Raw genomic sequence first — 17,882 nt, 5'->3', positions numbered from 1 at the left:
GAGTCCGAAATGCAAGATATGCCCCTTTTCCATTTTAATTAGGTGTTCTGTGATTCTGGACAAGGCCGTTAACGAGCCCCAGTTTTTCAAGCTCACGGCATTTTGTGTGTGTTTTGGAATCTCTCTCTCGCTGCCGGAGCAATCCGTTGCCTCTCGTTTCAGCTCAGTCCTCAAATTCGCCCACGCATTTTCCAACACGCCTGGCCCCAGAGAGACACTGAGCGTTTGTACAGGCGTACTGAAGCTTGTCCAGTGTCAAAAGGCTCACTTTGCTAATTTCCTTGTTGCTGTTCTTAAACCAATTGCAGAGAAAAAGTGCAATGGCTTCCAGTGTCCGAATGGAAGTTGCATTCCTTCCAGCAAGCTCTGTAATGGGGTACGGGACTGCACAGACGGTTCTGACGAACAGCATTGTGGTACGTTCCCCTGACGGCACGTGGCCACAGCGGGGCGGGGCGGGGGATGGTGTTAATCCAGATCGTCATCGTCCCAGTTAGATCCACCTGATGGTCAGAATACCTTTAAATTCTCCAGTGAAACTGGAGACTCGGGAGCAGTGTCTTCGCCCACCTTCTGCCCCAGAAGTCATCCACCCACTTTCCTTCTGCTTTTACAACATGCTGTATTTCCAGTTGTGCTGCACAGCTAGCAGGGAAGTAGATAGACAAAAGGACCAGGGAGAAAACTTGAGGGAGAAACACAGCTGCTGAACTACCCCCTTTGTTGGGGGGTTTATAGGTGTAGCATCTATCTGCCGGTGGCAATGCTACCATCAGGTATAGATCGGGCTGTGGTGGCTCAGTGGTTAAGATGCTGAACTGCAGACTGGAAGGTCGGTAGTTCAGCCGTTTGAGACCCGAGTGCTGCATGACGGAATGAGCGCCCGTCTCTGGCCCCAGCTCCTGCCAACTGAGCAGTTTGAAAGCAAGAAATTGCAAGTAGATAAATAGGTACCACTTTGGTGGGAAGGTAACAGCGTTCCGTGCGCCTTGGTGTTTAGTCATGCTGGCCACATGACCACGGAAATGTCTTCGGACAGCGCTGGCTCTTCGGTTTTGAGATGAGCCCCGCACCCCTAGAGTCGGATTCGGCTGGCTTTTGAGCAAGGGAAGCCTTTACCTTTACCTACAGATGGAACACTCTGTCTGGGGCAGTGATGCTCTGTCTTCTTGGTGCTTGGGGGGCGCACAGTGGGAGGGTTTCTGGAGTTATGGCCCTGCTGGTGGACCTTCTGGTGGCACCTGGCTTTTGGCCACTGTGTGACACCGAGTGTTGTGCTGGAGGGGCCACTGGCCTGATCCAACAGGGCTTCTCTTACGTTCTTCCTCTTTTGCCTTCTCTTTGTTCAACTCCCTGCAGAACCCCTCTGCACTCGCTACATGGATTTTGTGTGTAAGAACCGGAAACAGTGCTTGCTGCGTTCCATGGTATGCGACGGCACCAGACACTGTCAAGATGGCTCAGATGAAGACTCTGCGTACGCCGGGTGTGGTAAGCTTGGAGGAGGGGCTGGCTGGGGATGAGCGGTAGAAACCGCACCCGGGATGGAGAAAGTCTTTGGCTCGATCCCCGGGAACTCAGGTTCAAAGATCTGGGGTGGACACTGTTGCGAAAGACGTCTCTGTGCCTGAGACCCTGGGGAGTCACTCAGAGTAGATAGTATCGAGCTGAACCAGGCCCATAGTCCGACTTAGCATAAGGCAGCTTCATGCATCCACTTCAGGGGATATTTCCTGCAGGAGCGCACAGGAGCAGAGCTCCGACAGTAAAGAGCCCAGGGGGCGGGCACATGCAACAAGCCCCACCCCCTGCTCCCAGCATCTCTCAGTCAGAGCTAGAAGCAGCCAGGTAAGTTGCAGAGCTCCCCCCCAGCCCAAAATAGTCCAGTGGCACCTTTAAGACCAAGTTTTATTCAGGTACAAGCTCTCCCTCCTCTGCCAGGACAGATCTGCACATTCCCCTCCCCGCCCAATAGCTAGCAATCCAAAACTGTCCAGTGGAGGCTGAGTGGTGGGTGCTACCTTCTGACACATGTCCGGTGATGTCAGGGGGTGTGGCATATGCAAATGAGTCATGCTAATGAGTTATGCTAATGAGCTCCTGCACCTCTTTTTCTACGAAATGACCCCTGGTCCAGTTTAAGACACAGGCCCTTTTGAAGACGAGAGCAGTGGCTTGCGAACGTTCGTACTCTCCCATAGATTTTGTTAGTCTTTAAGGTGCTACCGGACTCTTGCTCTTTTCTGATGCTGCAGACAAGCACAGCTGCCCGTCTTGAACTCTTTTTAAAACAGAGTCCCTGAATGTATGCTACAGGCTACGTGGTGAAGGTGACGCAGTTCTCAAGCGAGGCACGTACTTGTCTAGGAGGCTGTGATTTAAAAAGAAAAAAAAAATTTAGTCGGTTGTGTTCTTTGCAGCTCAAGATCCAGAGTTTCACCAGACTTGTGACCACTTCAGCTTCCAGTGCCAGAACGGCATGTGCATTAGCTTGGTGTGGAAATGTGATGGCATGGACGACTGCGGGGACTACTCAGACGAGGCCAACTGTGGTGAGTGTGCAGCCCCCTTTTTCAGACAGACAGCCAAAGATTTCCCCACTCGCTCTGGTAATTTTTTTTTGCAGCTGTGGTTGCGCTGTATTTGAAGTGGGACCCATCCAACCTCAAGGCATGAGGGTGTAAGCCTGCATCAGACAATCTCCCTGACTAGACTGTTGACCAACAATAAAGGGGCTCTGTGACAGACCCCTGATGCTTCCCCACTCCCAGGCAGATTTTCCCGCCAAAAATTTTTTTTGTTCCCCTCAGTGACTGAACCGCCTTCCAGTAGCGGGTATTTCTTCTTTATTTTATAAGCTTTAACTGTCCCACCCTGTCACAGATAGTCGTTTAGGCTTATAACTGAGCCTAGGAACTAGAGGGAATACAGGAGCTGTCTTAAAATACTCTCACGGAATGGCCGTGAGGCAAAATTAACTTTAAAAAACAGAATAAAGATTTTAATAGACAGGGAGTGTGTGTGTGGAATCAAGGTTTAGAGATGCTGAGGGTAAATTTTCTAATTTATACAGGTTTGAATTCTTAGAACATACAAGAGAGTGTTGTTGTGGCTGATTTTGAGAGTTTCAGGATCTTTGCTTTGCTTAGTATATTTCAGCACTAGCTCGGGTTCGTAATACTGTTTCCTGGCAAGTCGCGTTTGCTTATAGTTTCTAGATTCCTCCCATCAGAGTTCTAGGTTTTCCCTTTAGATATTACGACTTGAAGTGTCTGAGCATCTCCCCTTTATCTCAGACCAGGGTTCTCTTCCCAACCCCTTTCACTGGCAGGAAGTTATTCTCTTTGTCCCTAAGAAGCAGTAACTCCTTATCCTATTTGGCTTGTCTGGGAGTCCACTCTAGCTCTTCAAACCTCCTGCCAAATTCCTCTTCCAGTACTATTTTTCCATATAAAGCAGCGCTGTTGCTTTCTTGACTGAGAATCTAAATCCTCCCTCAAAGTAGTTTTAATATATCTTAGACAACGGGCTCCCTTGGGACGCCCTTCCAGCCCTATGTTTCACAAGATATTACCCAGGAGACAGAAGGATCAGCTGCAGTTACTCCCCTGTGATGTCATTAGTAGGTTGGACCTAACCCGCACAACTTTCCCTTGCTAGAAAACCCAACCGAAGCCCCCAACTGCTCTCGGTACTATCAGTTCCAGTGTGAAAACGGCCACTGCATCCCAAACAGGTGGAGATGCGACGAAGAAAACGACTGTGGAGACTGGTCCGATGAGAAGGAATGTGGAGGTAACAGCGAGTGAGCCAGTTTGGTGTAGTGGTTAAGTGCACGGACTCTAATTTGGGAGAACTGGGTTTGATTCCCCACTCCTCCACTTGCAGCTGCTGGTGTGGCCTTGGGTCAGTCACAAGTTCTCTCAGAGGTGTTCTCTCAAGACCAGTCCCTGAAAGAGCTCTCTCAGCCCCACCTGCCTCCCAGGGTGTCCGTTGTGGGGAGGGGAAGGGAAGGAGATTGTAAGCCGCTCTGAAACTCCGAGTGGAAGGGCGGGGTATAAATCCAATCTCTTCTTCTTTTGAAGTTACTCACAATAGTTTGGGGACTTGTTGTAGCAGGAAAAGACACATTTCTGCCATCACTTTTGACTTATTTTGCATCTTCGGTATTTATTTGTGCCCCAACGGGATCCCAAAAGAGCTTACACCCTTCAATCCTCCGTTTTGTCTTCAGACAACCCTGTGAGGTAGGTTTAGGCTGAAAGGGAGAGGGACTGGCCCAGTCACCGAGCAAGCTTCCATGGCACGAGTGGGGAGAGCCTGTGTCTCCCGGTTCCTAGGAGCTGCGGTGGCTCATGTGGTTAAGACGCTGAACTGCAGGCTGTGGAAGATCAGTAGTTCAGCAGTTCGAGACCCAGGTGCCGCATGACGGAGTGAGCTCCCGTCTTTAGTTCCAGCTCCTGCCAACCTAGCAGTTCGAAAGCAAGAAATTGCAAGTAGATAAATAGGTACCACTTCGGTGGGAAGGTAACAGCGTTCCGTGCGCCTTGGTGTTTAGTCATGCCGGCCACATGACCACGGAAACGTCTTCGGACGGCTCTGGCTCTTCGGCTTTGAAACGGAGATGAGCACCGCAACCCTAGAGTCGGACTTGACTGGCTTTCGAGCAAGGGAACCTTTACCTTTACCTCCCGGTTCCTATTCTGAGACTCTAACAACCGCACCGCCGTGGCTCAGGAGTGCATGCGCCGTTTTTTTGGTGGCTGCCTGGTTTGCATCGCCTCTCTCTGCAGCATCCAGCGCCACTCTTAGAGAGCAGCTACTTTGCTGCGTTGCCAAAGACGGTCCAAAACGATTCCAGAGTTGCCCTCTATGTCTCAATTAGGCTGGTCTTGAAGAGTAACATCCAGTTTCTTATTCTCCAAACAGTTAGGGAGACAGAACTGGTCCATTAGGGAGACAGAATTCCTTTGGCACTGCATCAGATTTATCGACTGCTGGTTGGACATCTTTTCTGTAGACCAGAAGATATTAATGTGCTTATCCTCACCTGGATGGCCCAGGCTAACCCGATCTCTCAAGATCTTGGAAGCTAAGCAGGGTCGGCCCTGCTAAGCTAGGACTTGGATGAAAGATCACCAAGGAAATCCGTCCAAGGATGCTACGCAGAGGCAGGTAGTGGCAAGCCACCTCTGAATGTCTCTTGACTTGCAGACCCTATGGGGTTGCCATAAGTCAGCTGCAACTGGATGCCACTTTCCACCACCAGTGGCAAGAATACACTGTCCTAGCTGGGGGGAGGAGGGTAGAATCTGGTGGCATCCAAGTGCTGGGCAAAGCCAGTCAAGCCCAGTGAGATGTACTTGGTGCTACAAAGAAGGGGAAGTAGCTTAGCTGACTGTGCTGGGTCAGCTGGTCACCACGGACACCATGCACTGGAAACTGGATACGCAGTCCAAAAGCAAGTCGAGCAACAGAGTCGAAGCTCAGAAAGCCGGGAAATCAAAGGTTGCAGGAGCTAGGAACAAGGAGCGGAGACTAACGGCCAGGATCAGGTCCGAGTACGCACGGTTGCTTCCGTGCTGAGGCAGGTGCGTGGGGGCGTTATGACCAGGTCCTCCCTTCCCTGGGAGTCGATCTGCCAAGACTCACAGCCCCTCACGTTGCCTTTGCAAGAGCTGCAGCCTGGCACTCTCCCTTCGCTCTTGCACATCCAGCCGCTGGCGTGCCCTGCGTCTGGGACACTCAGGAGAACTAGGTGGGGATTCTGGCCTCGGGGTGTCTTCAACTAGGGGTGCTGGGCCAGGCTCTGGATCAGTCCCTCCCTCTGGCTGCCCCTCCTGTGCAGCTGCTGGGGCCTCTTCTCCCTCAGGTGCTGTTGAGGGTTCCTCTGCTGGGCTGACTCCCGAGGAGGCTGGGTTGCTCCGTGCCTCTTCCTCGGCTGAGGAATAGTCAGCCTCAGCAGAGCCAGGACCCACAACAATGACTTTTAAAATGTAAGAGACAACTTTATGGAGAATAGCCTGTCAGATCCTGTTGGTGGTGGTAGCAATGTGGAACTTTCGTTTTCAGAGACAGTATATCTCTGATTATCAGAGGAGGGGGCAATATAACAGGCTGTTGGTTGCGTTTGTGCCTGTTTCACAGAGATACCTAGCCAGCTGCTGCTGGAATTGTGGACTAGATGGTTCCCCAGTCTGGTCTACCAAAGCCCTTGAATTCTTCTTCTTCTTCTTTTTAAATTATATTTTGATTAGGTTTTCATTAAAATAACAGATTTACATAACATTCCAAGAAACAGCCGAATTCCGAAGCAGGTTGCTTATCAGTACATACATAACAAGAATAAGTTGGCGAATAAATCCATATAGTAAAAAGGAGAGAAGCAAAGTGTGTCTTAGATTTATAGTATACGTAAGGTGAGTAATATTGTTAGTCTTCATGGGGACTCAAAAGTAGCATCAAGTTGCAGCCAACGTATGGTGACTCCGTAGGGGTTTCAAGGCAAGAAACATTCAGAGGTGGTTCGCCACCGCCTGCCTCTGTATCGCGACCCCAGTCTGCAGAAGTGAGCAGTGACGCACGGAAGCTCATTTATTTATTTATTTATTACATTTCTACCCCGCCCTCCCCGCAAGCGGGCTCAGGGCGGCTCACCACAGGGCACCATGTGCCAGCACATAAAAACAGGATTAAACAATCACATATAATCAATTAAATATACAGTCATTTCAGTCTATCACTTAAACAAGATGGTATCACCAAGATGTTACTATAACACTGTCAGTCCTTCACTAGAGGAGGATAATGTCCCGTAAATGCTGTTCATCCTCCATCCAGCGAAACCGATCCACAGCTATGCCATAATTTGATCTTCATAGGGCTGTCCCTTACCCTGTTGTTACCAATACCCCTGCCGCAAATTTTGTTAGTCTTTCGGGTGCTGCTAGACTCCTGCTCTTTTCTACAACCCCAGTCTTCATAGCAGCCCTTGACTTCCTGGGTGGTCTCCCATCCAAGTACTAACCCAGGCCAAACTTGTTTAACATCCAAGATCTGATGAGATCGGGCTAGCCTGGGCCATGCAGCTCAGGGCGTTCTCAATGCATTGTTAACGCAACCCAATATTGTTGGTTTTGTTCTAAGGTTCCGAAATCGTTCCCGTCACTACATCAGCGCCTGCCACGTGTTCGCCTAACCACTTCCGGTGCAACAGCGGGGCGTGCATCATGAACAGCTGGGCTTGCGACGGGTACCGGGACTGTGCGGACGGCTCTGATGAGGAAGCCTGCCCCACTGCTTGTAAGACCACAGCACTAGTTTCTGATGGGATTCCCCTTTGCAGTCCTTATAAAGCTCTATCTGTGCGTTGGGTGGTGTGCCCCAGAGGGTTTACGTTCTACACTGGATTGGAAGTACACGTAAGGTGTGGAAAGACACGAGGGATTTGCAGCTAAGTAATAAAGCTGGCTTTGGGTAGGGATTCTGGGGAGCGCTGGGGTTGGTAAGAAGCTTATCTGCGATTCCCCTGTGAGAAGATTAGTAATGGTAGAGCAGCATGCCTGAGGTAACAGTTCCTTGGCCACTGCGGTCTCTTAGGCAAGACTGGTGTCCGTGGGCATCATGGTGCCCACCTTCCCTGGTGCACATCGAGTGGGTGGGGCCAGGAGAGGCTTTTGAGCAGTGAGGCTTCTGATTGGCCAGTGGAGATCTGATTGGCTGTGCAGATTTTTTGCTTCGGTGGCAGCTGCCCCCACAAGAACAAGGAACGTCACTTTGTGACTGATTCAGGTGGGTCGCCGTGTTGGTCTGAAGCAATAGAACAGAGTTTGAGTCTAGTGGCGCCTTTAAGACTAACAAATGTTTAATTCTGGGTATAAGCAGGGGTCATTTGGGGCCGGAGCAAGCCGGAGCAGTGCTCCGGCAGCCCAGGAGCAGGCACAAGTGGTGGTGGCGGCAAGCCCCGCCCTCAGTTCTCTAGAGTCATACTGCAGCAGCAGTGCGATCTTTCAATTTTATTTTCTATGGCCCCATAGCGGCGGTGCGACTCCAGAGAGAAGGTGTTTAAACTTTAAATTACACCCCTTCCCTCTTTTCCCCCCCCCCCCCCCCGGCCTTAGCAGGCCGGCTAGGGAAGGGGAGGGGAGGCTTTTGAAGATGCCTCCCCACATTTTTTGCTTCCCCTTCTGACACACTTCCAGTGATGTCAGGGGGCATGGCATATGCTAATAAGTTATTATGCTAATATGTATGCTAATGAGCTCCTGCACCTCTTTTTCTACAAAATGACCCCGAGTGGAGAGTAAATCTGTCCCAGTCAAATAGATCTAACGCATTTTTGATCCTCCTGCGGCTGCTTTTTACAGCTCAGTTACACAATTTGAAGTCCAGTCAGAGCCCCCCCCCAAGATAATATGTATTTTGGTCCTTAATGACTAAGGCTGATTTTGCACAAGGCTGCTGGTGGTTGATATGTTCGACCACATCTTCGAATCCTGGTTCACTGGACCCCCTAACTAACCATAGTTAGTGGCATGACCTGCGTTCAGGTGGTCACACTAACTTTAGATTAGTTGTTGTAGATTTTCCGGGCTGTATGGCCGTGGCCTTGGCACTGTAGGACCTGACGTTCCGCCAGCGGCTGTGACTGGCATCTGCAGATGTATAACACGGAAAGATGGAGTACTCTCTGTGTCAAGGTTTTTTCCCCTTCTCACCTTGACACAGAGAGTACTCCATCTTTCTGTGTTATACCTCTGAGGATGCCAGTCACAGCTGCTGGCGAAACGTCAGGCCCTACAGTGCCAAGACGACGGCCATACAGCCCGGAAAATCTACAACAACTAATGAACTCCGGCCGTGAAAGCCTTTGACAACATATTTTACTTTAGATGATTTGTTCAAACCCTTGGTTTCATACATTATCGGAACCGAGCTACTGTTGGGTTCTGCTGGACAGACGTAGCAAATCAGAAGCTCTCCTGTACTTCAGCCTATAAAGCAAATCATCAGAAAAGGACAGAGTAAGACTCGGCTCAATAGTCTGAGGCCACCGTGGGTGCCCCCCTCTCTTCTTCAGGCTGAGGTCGCCCTCTGGTGGTACGCGAAGCAAGGGACGGTCATTCTGGGCCAGCGGAATCTGTAGGAAAGGGGGCGAGGGTGCAGTTCTGTGCCGGTGCAGTATATCCCGTTTTGCATCTCGCGATGGATCCTTTGTTAACGGCTTTTCCTTCCCGCTGCCCAGCCATCGGCGCCTCTTCTACGTCGGCCAGCTCCGCCGGCCGCTGCAGCCGATTCGAGTTTGAGTGCCAGCAAATGAAGAAGTGCGTCCCCAACTGGAAGCGCTGCGACGGCTTGAAGGATTGCCAGGATGGCACGGACGAGCAGAATTGCCGTAAGTGGGACTGCCAGTAAAACAGTAAATCACCGTGTACAAATAAACAATATGTTGATTTTTATCTGCAATGTTTTAGAATTCAGTTATAAACAAAATTACAACCATAACACTATAATATGCAATACAAAGCTTAGCAGTACATATAGAATACTACAGTATTAGTTTCAGACAAACGACGGAGTTCTAGTACACTATCCGTTTGCGAGTCCTTCTTCAGGTTTGTCATTCTGTACTTATATCTTCATTAGAATGAAGTGCTGCAAGCCATATTTCAAAATGCTAATTCTTATACAAGTTTTTGATGTACGCTACCGCACTTATTCTGGTGACTGGGGAGCTCCTATAGCTCCTATAGCAAGCTCTATTGTGACAGGGTCTACAGTAATAATTGGCTAAGCATCCCTCAGTCAGTAAGTGGGACTGCAGCCGTCACCTTTCGCGGCTCCTCCCCCAACGGTCCCTTCCGGTCTATCAGATAAGCGAGCAAGACCGTAAGATGCGTCCCCTGTCGTTTTATTTCTCCGGCTATCCGTGCCTTCCTTCGCGATAGCTGTGGTCAGTTGCTGCTGTCCAAGCAACAGTTGATATTTCTGTACAGGTTAGGAACGGTTGTCCCTTTCCGGGGAGGGGCTGTGGCTCGTTGGCAGAGCCTCTGCTTTACATGCAGAAGGTCCCAGGTTCAGTCCCCGGCATCTCCAGTTTAAAGGACCGGGCAGTAGGTGGTGGAAGAGACCTCCTGCCTGAGACCCTGGAGTGCCGCTGCCAGTCTGACCTTGATGGACCAAGGGTCTGACTCAGTGGAAGGCTGCTTCAGGTGTGTTTGTGTGCAATGCAGGGATTGCAGTATGGATAACACTGTCCTGCTTGTTTCCTGGGCCAAGGGCTTTCCATTTTCCGCCTCCTCTTCTTTCCCTGTAAAAGCCAATGTGGATCCCACAAAAACTGCATGACCCCCACCCACCCATCCTCCAGCACAAACAGAGAAACTGTTTTTGCTGCTGAACTGGAGAAACACCCCCCCCCCCCAAATATTGGAGACAACCCTTGTGGGCATCTTGGAGCCGCTGCTGTGCAAGTGATGACACCAATAAAATGTTTGTGCAGCAGGAACTGTGAATGTGTTGATGGGCTGGCGTCATCATCTGTGAATGCGTCCATTCATCTGTGCTGACAGCAATGGTCCCTCCAAGCTGTGGAGTCTTGTGTGCAAAAATTCTACTTTGGGAGCTGCTGGCGTTAAAGTTGTGAGCGAGCGATTTGGCCAATGCATAAATTAGTTTGCTCTATTCTTCCTGCCGATAAAGGTCTGTGTACGTGTATGTATGTAGCTTGCTCTGGAGCCATCCTTCCTGAGCTAAGATAAAAATGTGTGAGCTGGAGGCTAAAAAACTGTGAGCTGGCTCACACTAACTCAGCTTTAGACGGAACGCTGGCTGACAGTAGCTGGGCATTCCGGAGTTCCGTGCTTTAAAAGACCCCAGTTTTGAGACTGGAAGTCTGTGCACGGCTGTTGTTCCATTGTGTTGGTCCCTTTTGGAAGAATCAGGAAGATTTCCAGGTGTTGTTGTGGCAGATCGGTAAAGGAGGATTGGACTCCCAAAACATTACATAAGAACATAAGAGAAGCTGATGTTGAATCAGACCAATGGCCCATCCAGTCCAACATTTTGTGTCACACAGTGGCCAAAAATACCAGGTGCCCTCAGGAGGTCCAGCAGTGGGGTCAGGACACTAGAAGCCCTCCCACTGTTGCCCCCCCCCCAAGCACCAAGAAGACAGTGCATCACCTGCCCCAGCCTGTGAGTTCCTATCTATGCCTTGTGGCTAATAGCCACTGATGGACCTCTGCTCCATATGTTTATCCAGTTTCCTCCTGAAGCCGTCCATGCTTGTAGCCGCCACCACCTCCTGTGGCAGTGAATTCCCTGTGTTCATCACTCTTTGGGTGAAGAAGGACTTCCTTTTATCCGTTCTAACCCGACCGCTCAGCAATTTCATGGCGAATCCACGAGTTCTTGTACTGTGAAAAAGGGAGAAAAAGTACTTCTTTCTCGACCTGCTCTAGCCCATGCATAATCTTATAAACCTCGATTGAGTAGGAGTTGCTGTCTTGCCAGGTTACTGGATCCAGAACTGCTCTCAAGCTGCAACCTTCCAAAACACATGGTCAGGATATTCAGTTTGGCTGTGGCGGGGGCACAACAGAAGGTTATGGAATACCCAGATTCCGAGCCGTGAACTGTTACGCAATGCTTGAGCATGTGCTGTTTTTGTTAGGACTTTGCTTGCGGAGTTGAAGGTTCGCCTTTGTTTTGTCTTTCTGCCAAAGACAAGCAGGAGCCTGTCCCTTGCAAAAAATTTACGAGGGAGCATGTAGGCCAAGGGTTGGAACATGTGCTTTGCATACAGACCGTGGGGAGGGGCTGCGGTTCAGCGGGAGGGCCTCTGCTTGGCACGCAGAAGGTCCCAGGTTCAATCCCGGGCATCTGCAGCTAAAAAAAGAATCAGGTGGTAGGTGATGCGAAAGACCTCAGCCTGAGACCTTGGAGAGCCCCTGCCAGTCTGAATAGACAAAACTGACCTTGATGGACGGAAGGTCTGATTCAGTCTAAGGCAGCTTCATATGTTCATGCTGGTGCAATCCAGAGTTGAAGGACATCGATTAGCATCCCTGAGACGCAACCCCCCCAGCCCGAGACCTTCGGGGACTGCTTCTGTTCAGAGTAGAGAGAATGGGGTTAGAGGGACCAGGGGTGTGATGGTATCAGGAAGCATTGTATTTTTTCTCCTTGTCCTCCAGCTACGCACAGCACCTTGACGTGCCCCAGTGGGTTTAAATGCGAAGATGGGGAGACTTGCTTCAAGATGGCGGAGCGGTGTGATGGTTTCCTGGATTGCTCAGACAACAGCGATGAGAGAAATTGTACTGGTAAGTCAGTGTGCAGCCACGGGAATCGCAGATCTCTCCATTTCATCTTCTGTGTTTAGGTGGAGTTGCATTCCTCGTGGATAGAGGACAGCCTCCATAAATGCCCATCTTCTTTCGCACTTGGGAGGATCTTATTTCTTCGTCCAGTTCAATGATTCCTTTTCTTTTGTGTGTATGTTTCTGTGAACATTTGTATCCCGCCTCTCCTGTCTATTTTATGTCACACTACTGTTCCCTTCCCTTTGAACAGCAATATTTGGTATTGCGTTTCAGGCAGGTAGCTGTGTTGGTCTGTAGTGGTTGAGGGCAGGGTATAAATAGAAATAATAATAATAATAACAACAACAACATTCAAGTCCACTAGCAATGTAAATTTTTCCCAGGGTAGAAGCTTTCATAAGTGAGAGCTCACTTCATCAGATACAAATAGGAATGAAGACCCATGAGCCTTTATATTTTTATTTTTATTTATTAATTCATTTTTTTTGGCTAGTCTTTATTTTTTAACCGTTGTCTTTTAATTTTTTTTAAAGCTATCTTTTTATTAACAACAATTTACAGTAGCACATAATTATTAATTTTTTAGGCTGCCCTTCCCTGCCAGCAGGGCTCAGGGCGGCTTACAATAAAATTCAATATAAAGGACATCAATCACTGCAAGGACACTCAAAAATGAAGACTGCGAGCCGACTGTGAGTGGAGAACACCGAATAATGGCTGCCACCATCAAACGAATGACGACGACTAGCACTTTATTATGGTTTTAGAATTGTTTTAATTGCAAGTTATTTGTTTAAGGTAACTTATTTGTTTTAAGGTAACTTATTTGTCTGGCTGGGAGGGCGGGTTAGAAATTCGGTAAATAAGTAAATAACATGCCACAGAATACAAGACTACCACAATTAAAAGTTGAAACCTACAATAAATAACAGTTAATACATAAACACAGCCAGCTCATGATGGTAGAAAATAGCTTAATGCTAAAATTTTCACAGGCCCCCTGGGGCGGATATGTGAGGGGTGGGGAGTATGAGAGTGCCAGACTTCATACTGTACCATTGCTGTCCTCAACTGAGTGCTGAATATCGAGGTCAGAAGTTAGGGGGTGTGACAGAGAAAAGCCAGTGGGAGTCAGGATGCAGTGGAAGAGTGCAAAAAGAAATGAGCTTGGTTGGAGCTGGGAGATATACGCAGGGCCCCCTGGGGGGGATATGGGGGGGTGGGGAGTATGAGAGTGCCGGACTTCATACTGTACCATCGTTGTCCTCAACTGAGTGCTGAATATCGAGGTCAGAAGTTAGGGGGTGTGACAGAGAAAAGCCAGTGGGAGTCAGGATGCAGAGGAAGAGTGCAAAAAGAAATGAGCTTGATTGGAGCTGGAAGATATATGCAGAATTGGAAAAGGCAGAAAATTAGCATATGTAAAGGATTCTTTGTCCCTCGTGTTTAGGAACATCTGTAGTCACCGCACCAAGAGCTAAGCTGGTGCATTAGCTAAAGCAGGGGGGTCCCAAACTTGCTGAACCTGTGGGTACTTTTGGAATTTTAAAAAATTATTAAAATAATTTTATTAAATAAATACAAAACAATACAGATAATCCCAAACAATACAAACTATTTAACATTAATAATATTCTTGATATTCTATTCAGTTAGTATATCTATCTAAAACTTAACCAATTAAAACTCTTAACATGTTTTCTAATAGAAGAAGAAAAGAAGAAGAAGAAGAAGAAGAAGAAGAAGAAGAAGAAGAAGAAGAAGAAGAAGATATCCTTGATATTCTATTCAGTTAGTATATCTATCTAAAACTTAACCAATTAAAACTCTTAACATGTTTTCTAATACTATAGTTGGATTAGCAACCATCTTGTATAAATATAAAAATTTGAGTTCAACTAGCTAATATTTATTGATCAAAATTAAAACATACTCTAAATATGGGAGTTTATAGAATAAACACTTCAGATGAAACTAAATAATCAGGGATAATTCCATTCTGTGCCATGTAATTTATGATGGGAAACCACTTTTCAACAAAAGTTGATTGATAGTTTTTAAGTCTGTAATTTTTTTCCTAAAATATAGCAGTCCTGTATCTTAGACATCCATAAGAACATAAGAGAAGCCAATGCTGGATCAGGCCAATGGCCCATCCAGTCCAACACTCTGTCACACAGTGGCCCAAAATACCAGGTGCCCTCAGGAGGTCTGCCAGTGGGGCCAAGACACTAGAACCCCTCCCATTGTTGCCCCCCACCCGAAGCACCAAGCATATAGAGCATCACTTGCCCCAGCCTGAGAGTCCCTATCTATACCTTGTGGCTAATAGCCACTGACGGATCTCTGCTCCATATGTTTAATTCTCTCTTCAAGCCGTCCATGCTTGTAGCCGCCGCCACCTCCTGTCTTGGGTGTCAACAAGCTTTTTGGGTTTCAGATGGTAGCCGATTTGTTCTTCGCTATCGCTGTCTTTGCAGCGGTTAATAATGTGACAATTCAAAGTCTTTCGTACTTGTGGAATTGGAATATCTTCCCATAGATGAAGCAGTATAGCTCAGGACGTAAAGGGAGTGAATACCCTGTTATTAATAGGATCAATTTCAATATCTTTTGCCAAAATTCAGCAGTGTAATATAATAACACGACCACTTTTGGAATTTTGAGAAAGGGTAGAGGCTAGGGCTGCCAAGTGGGGCCGGGGGGTGGGTAACCCCCCGCTTTGGAGGCCCGATTTCCGCCACTGTGGAATCGGGCCCCAGGGGGAACTCCTCCCCCTGAAGCGCACGTTGGGGGCGTGGCCCCGATCATCAGTGGGAAAACGCTATGGTTTTCCCTCCGACGATCGGGGCCATGGCCTCAACGTGATTGACGTCGCGCGTCACTTCCGGTGATGTGCTGGCGGCGCATGCGTGCTTCGCGCACATGCGTGCACGACGAGGGACAGCTCCCGGAGCGCGGCAAGGCTCCCCTGCCGGTGAGTAAAATTCACTTGGCAACCCTAGTAGAGACCATGCAAACAAAATGGCCGCCGTGGGGAGGTTCAGCTCCGTGAGGTTGGTTAGGCTGAGAATGGGCAGCTTGGCCTAAGGTCCACTGGGGGTTACATGGCAGAGGGGCGGTCTGACTCCATATCTCCCAGGCAATGTTCCCTCTAAGCTGTGGAGTCCTATGAGCAAAAATTCTATTTTGTGAGCTACTGGCATTAAAGTTGCGAGCGAGCGATTTGGCGACTGCATAAATTAGTTTGCTCTGGAGCCCTCCTTCCTGAGCGAAGACAAAAATGTGTGAGCCGGAGGCTAAAAAACTGTGAGCTGGCTCACACTAACTCAGCTTAGAGGGAACACTGCTCCCAGGTCTCCTTCCCTCTACATCAGGTTTTCAGATGCGTAAATGTTAGTTAGTGGGGAATGTTGGTCCACTTGGAAATGGACACAAGTGGGATTTAAAGCAAACGAGAGTCTGAAGAAGAGGGGCAAAAAAATGTTTCCGAAGCAGGCTTCCGCAGCATGTGACCCACCAACCAAGTGCTTTTCAGCTGACCTTTATGCAAAGTCCCAGGTAAGCTGCAAAACTGGAACTTTTTATCAAGATCCCCACAGTCTATGGTGCATTGCAGGTGAGCTGCATTTGGTTTTGGTTTTTTGGCCCCCCCCCCCCCCCTTTCAGGGTTTGCACAGTGAGTTCCTGGCCTCTTGGAGAGATGCGTTTGGAGACTGTGTCTCCGTTTTTTTCTTCCTCCCATCCTCCCAGGAATTACCCCTACAGACAAAATGGTGTTTTGTCAGCGAAATTCCTGGCCCTCGATTCATTCCGGCTTAGATAATGACAACACTAATAGCAATCGATCGCTCCTCTCCCCACCCCCAGCCCTGGTGCCTTGGGATTCAGCCATTTGCTTCTGAAGCGCAGAGGCTGCAGAACATCAATCAGTTTTTAGTTCTTTAATTAAATATTGATCTGGGGAGACTGCCCACGTTGTGTTCATCAGACCTCCGCAACTTACCGCCCTGGCCTGAATTCTAAAGAGAAGCGGGGCTCTTTCCGGGAGCGTGGATGCACAGACCTTGTGGTACTTTGGCACTTTCCCTGAGGTTCGGCTAGTGTTACGGCTGATCTGAGTATCAGAAAAATTGCACACAACACAAAGTTGCAGGAACTGTACTGGGAGGATTGCGCGTTTGCGTGCTTCTGCTGTCCCCAAATCAAAATCCTCCTTGTTCATGGAAAACTAGCATCTCAGGGAAAGATTTTGTACTTCAGTCCCTGATGTCCTTTATTTTCTACATGTGGGGTCAGCAGTGTTCCCTCTAAGCTGAGTTAGTGTGAGATAACTCACAGTTTTTTAGCCTCCGGCTCACTTATTTTTGTCTTAGCTCAGGAAGGACGGCTCCGGAGCAAACTCATTGACGCAGCAGCCAAATCTCTCGCTCACAACTGTAATGCCAGTAGCTCACAAAGTGGAATTTTTGCTCACAAGACTCCACAGCTTAGAGGGAACACCGGTGGGGAGTATTATTTTTAAATGTAGGTATCCAACTTGCCTTCTCTCACCTGTGCCACATGATTCATCTGCATTTATACATCAGTTGTTTTACTTCGTATCCTCATTCCTTTGAATAATAAAATGATGTGGCTTGTGCGTGTCACAAAAGCGACAAAATCGAAAAGCCGCAGACAACGTCAAGGTTTCGACATAATCAGGGAACTCCCCAGATATGCAGAAAACTTTGGGTTTTGTACATAACCAAAAGAAAACAGGGAAGAAGAAGAAGAGATTGGATTTCTACCCTGCCCTTAACTACCCAAAGGTTTCTCAGAGCGGCTTACAAACTCCTTTCCCTCCCCCTCCCCACAACAGACGCCCTGTGAGGTAGGTGGGGCTGAGAGAGCGCTTGACAGAAACTGCTCTTTTTCAAGAACAGCTCTTATCAGAACTACGGCTTGCCCAAGGTCATCCAGTCAGGTGCAAGTGGAGGAGTGGGGAATCAAACCCAGTTCTCCCAGATTAGAGTCTGCGCACTTAACCACTACACCAAACTAGAGTGAAAAAAGGAAACCAACCCCAAATGGCCTGACATGGGTTGAGCATGTTCCAAGAGGCACAGAAGACTGAGAGTGCCTTTTTTTACCAGAAGCACTACTCCTAAAAAATTTGGTGAGATCCACAGGGCAATAAGAGTAAGACTGATCTGATCCACACTTTGTTAGCCATTGCCAGAAGTACCGTAGGCGCGGCATGGCTAGAGACAAACTTCCCCCCCATGATTCAATCCTGGCAAAAGCATATGTTCCTTATGTCCAAAATATCACTTAGCCCACTCAATCTTTCCTCCAGCAAATCTGAAGAAAAATTTATAGCATCCTGGTATCCACTCATCTCTCCTATATTATAAAAGGGTTTTGGGTGCCAGAATTCTAAAATGCGCCCCGTTAGTGTATGGGCAGAAAAAATGCCACTCAGAAGACGCTGCCTGCGATGACTGGCTCCCTCACCGAACCTGGCCTGCCATTGGCTGGGTGGCTGGGAGGGGAGGGAGCCAGTCATCGCCGCAA

General features: G+C 48.5%; 1 protein-coding gene across 1 annotated transcript in view; it reads left to right on the top strand.

The window, feature by feature from the left end:
* Nucleotides 1-17,882, top strand: part of SORL1 (sortilin-related receptor, L(DLR class) A repeats containing) — a 145,385-nt gene that overhangs the window by 85,691 nt on the left and 41,812 nt on the right. The window contains exons 24-30 of the mRNA XM_015421578.1: nt 309-416; nt 1,360-1,491; nt 2,421-2,552; nt 3,661-3,795; nt 7,147-7,302; nt 9,245-9,394; nt 12,198-12,326. Coding sequence (XP_015277064.1) covers nt 309-416; nt 1,360-1,491; nt 2,421-2,552; nt 3,661-3,795; nt 7,147-7,302; nt 9,245-9,394; nt 12,198-12,326 — 942 coding nt within the window. The remainder of the gene's footprint in view (nt 1-308; nt 417-1,359; nt 1,492-2,420; nt 2,553-3,660; nt 3,796-7,146; nt 7,303-9,244; nt 9,395-12,197; nt 12,327-17,882) is intronic.

Source organism: Gekko japonicus, unplaced genomic scaffold, assembly GCF_001447785.1.
Source record: "Gekko japonicus isolate JY-2015 unplaced genomic scaffold, Gekko_japonicus_V1.1 scaffold1542, whole genome shotgun sequence".
Classification (NCBI taxonomy): domain Eukaryota; kingdom Metazoa; phylum Chordata; class Lepidosauria; order Squamata; family Gekkonidae; genus Gekko; species Gekko japonicus.
This window is presented reverse-complemented; position numbering and strand designations above follow the sequence as displayed.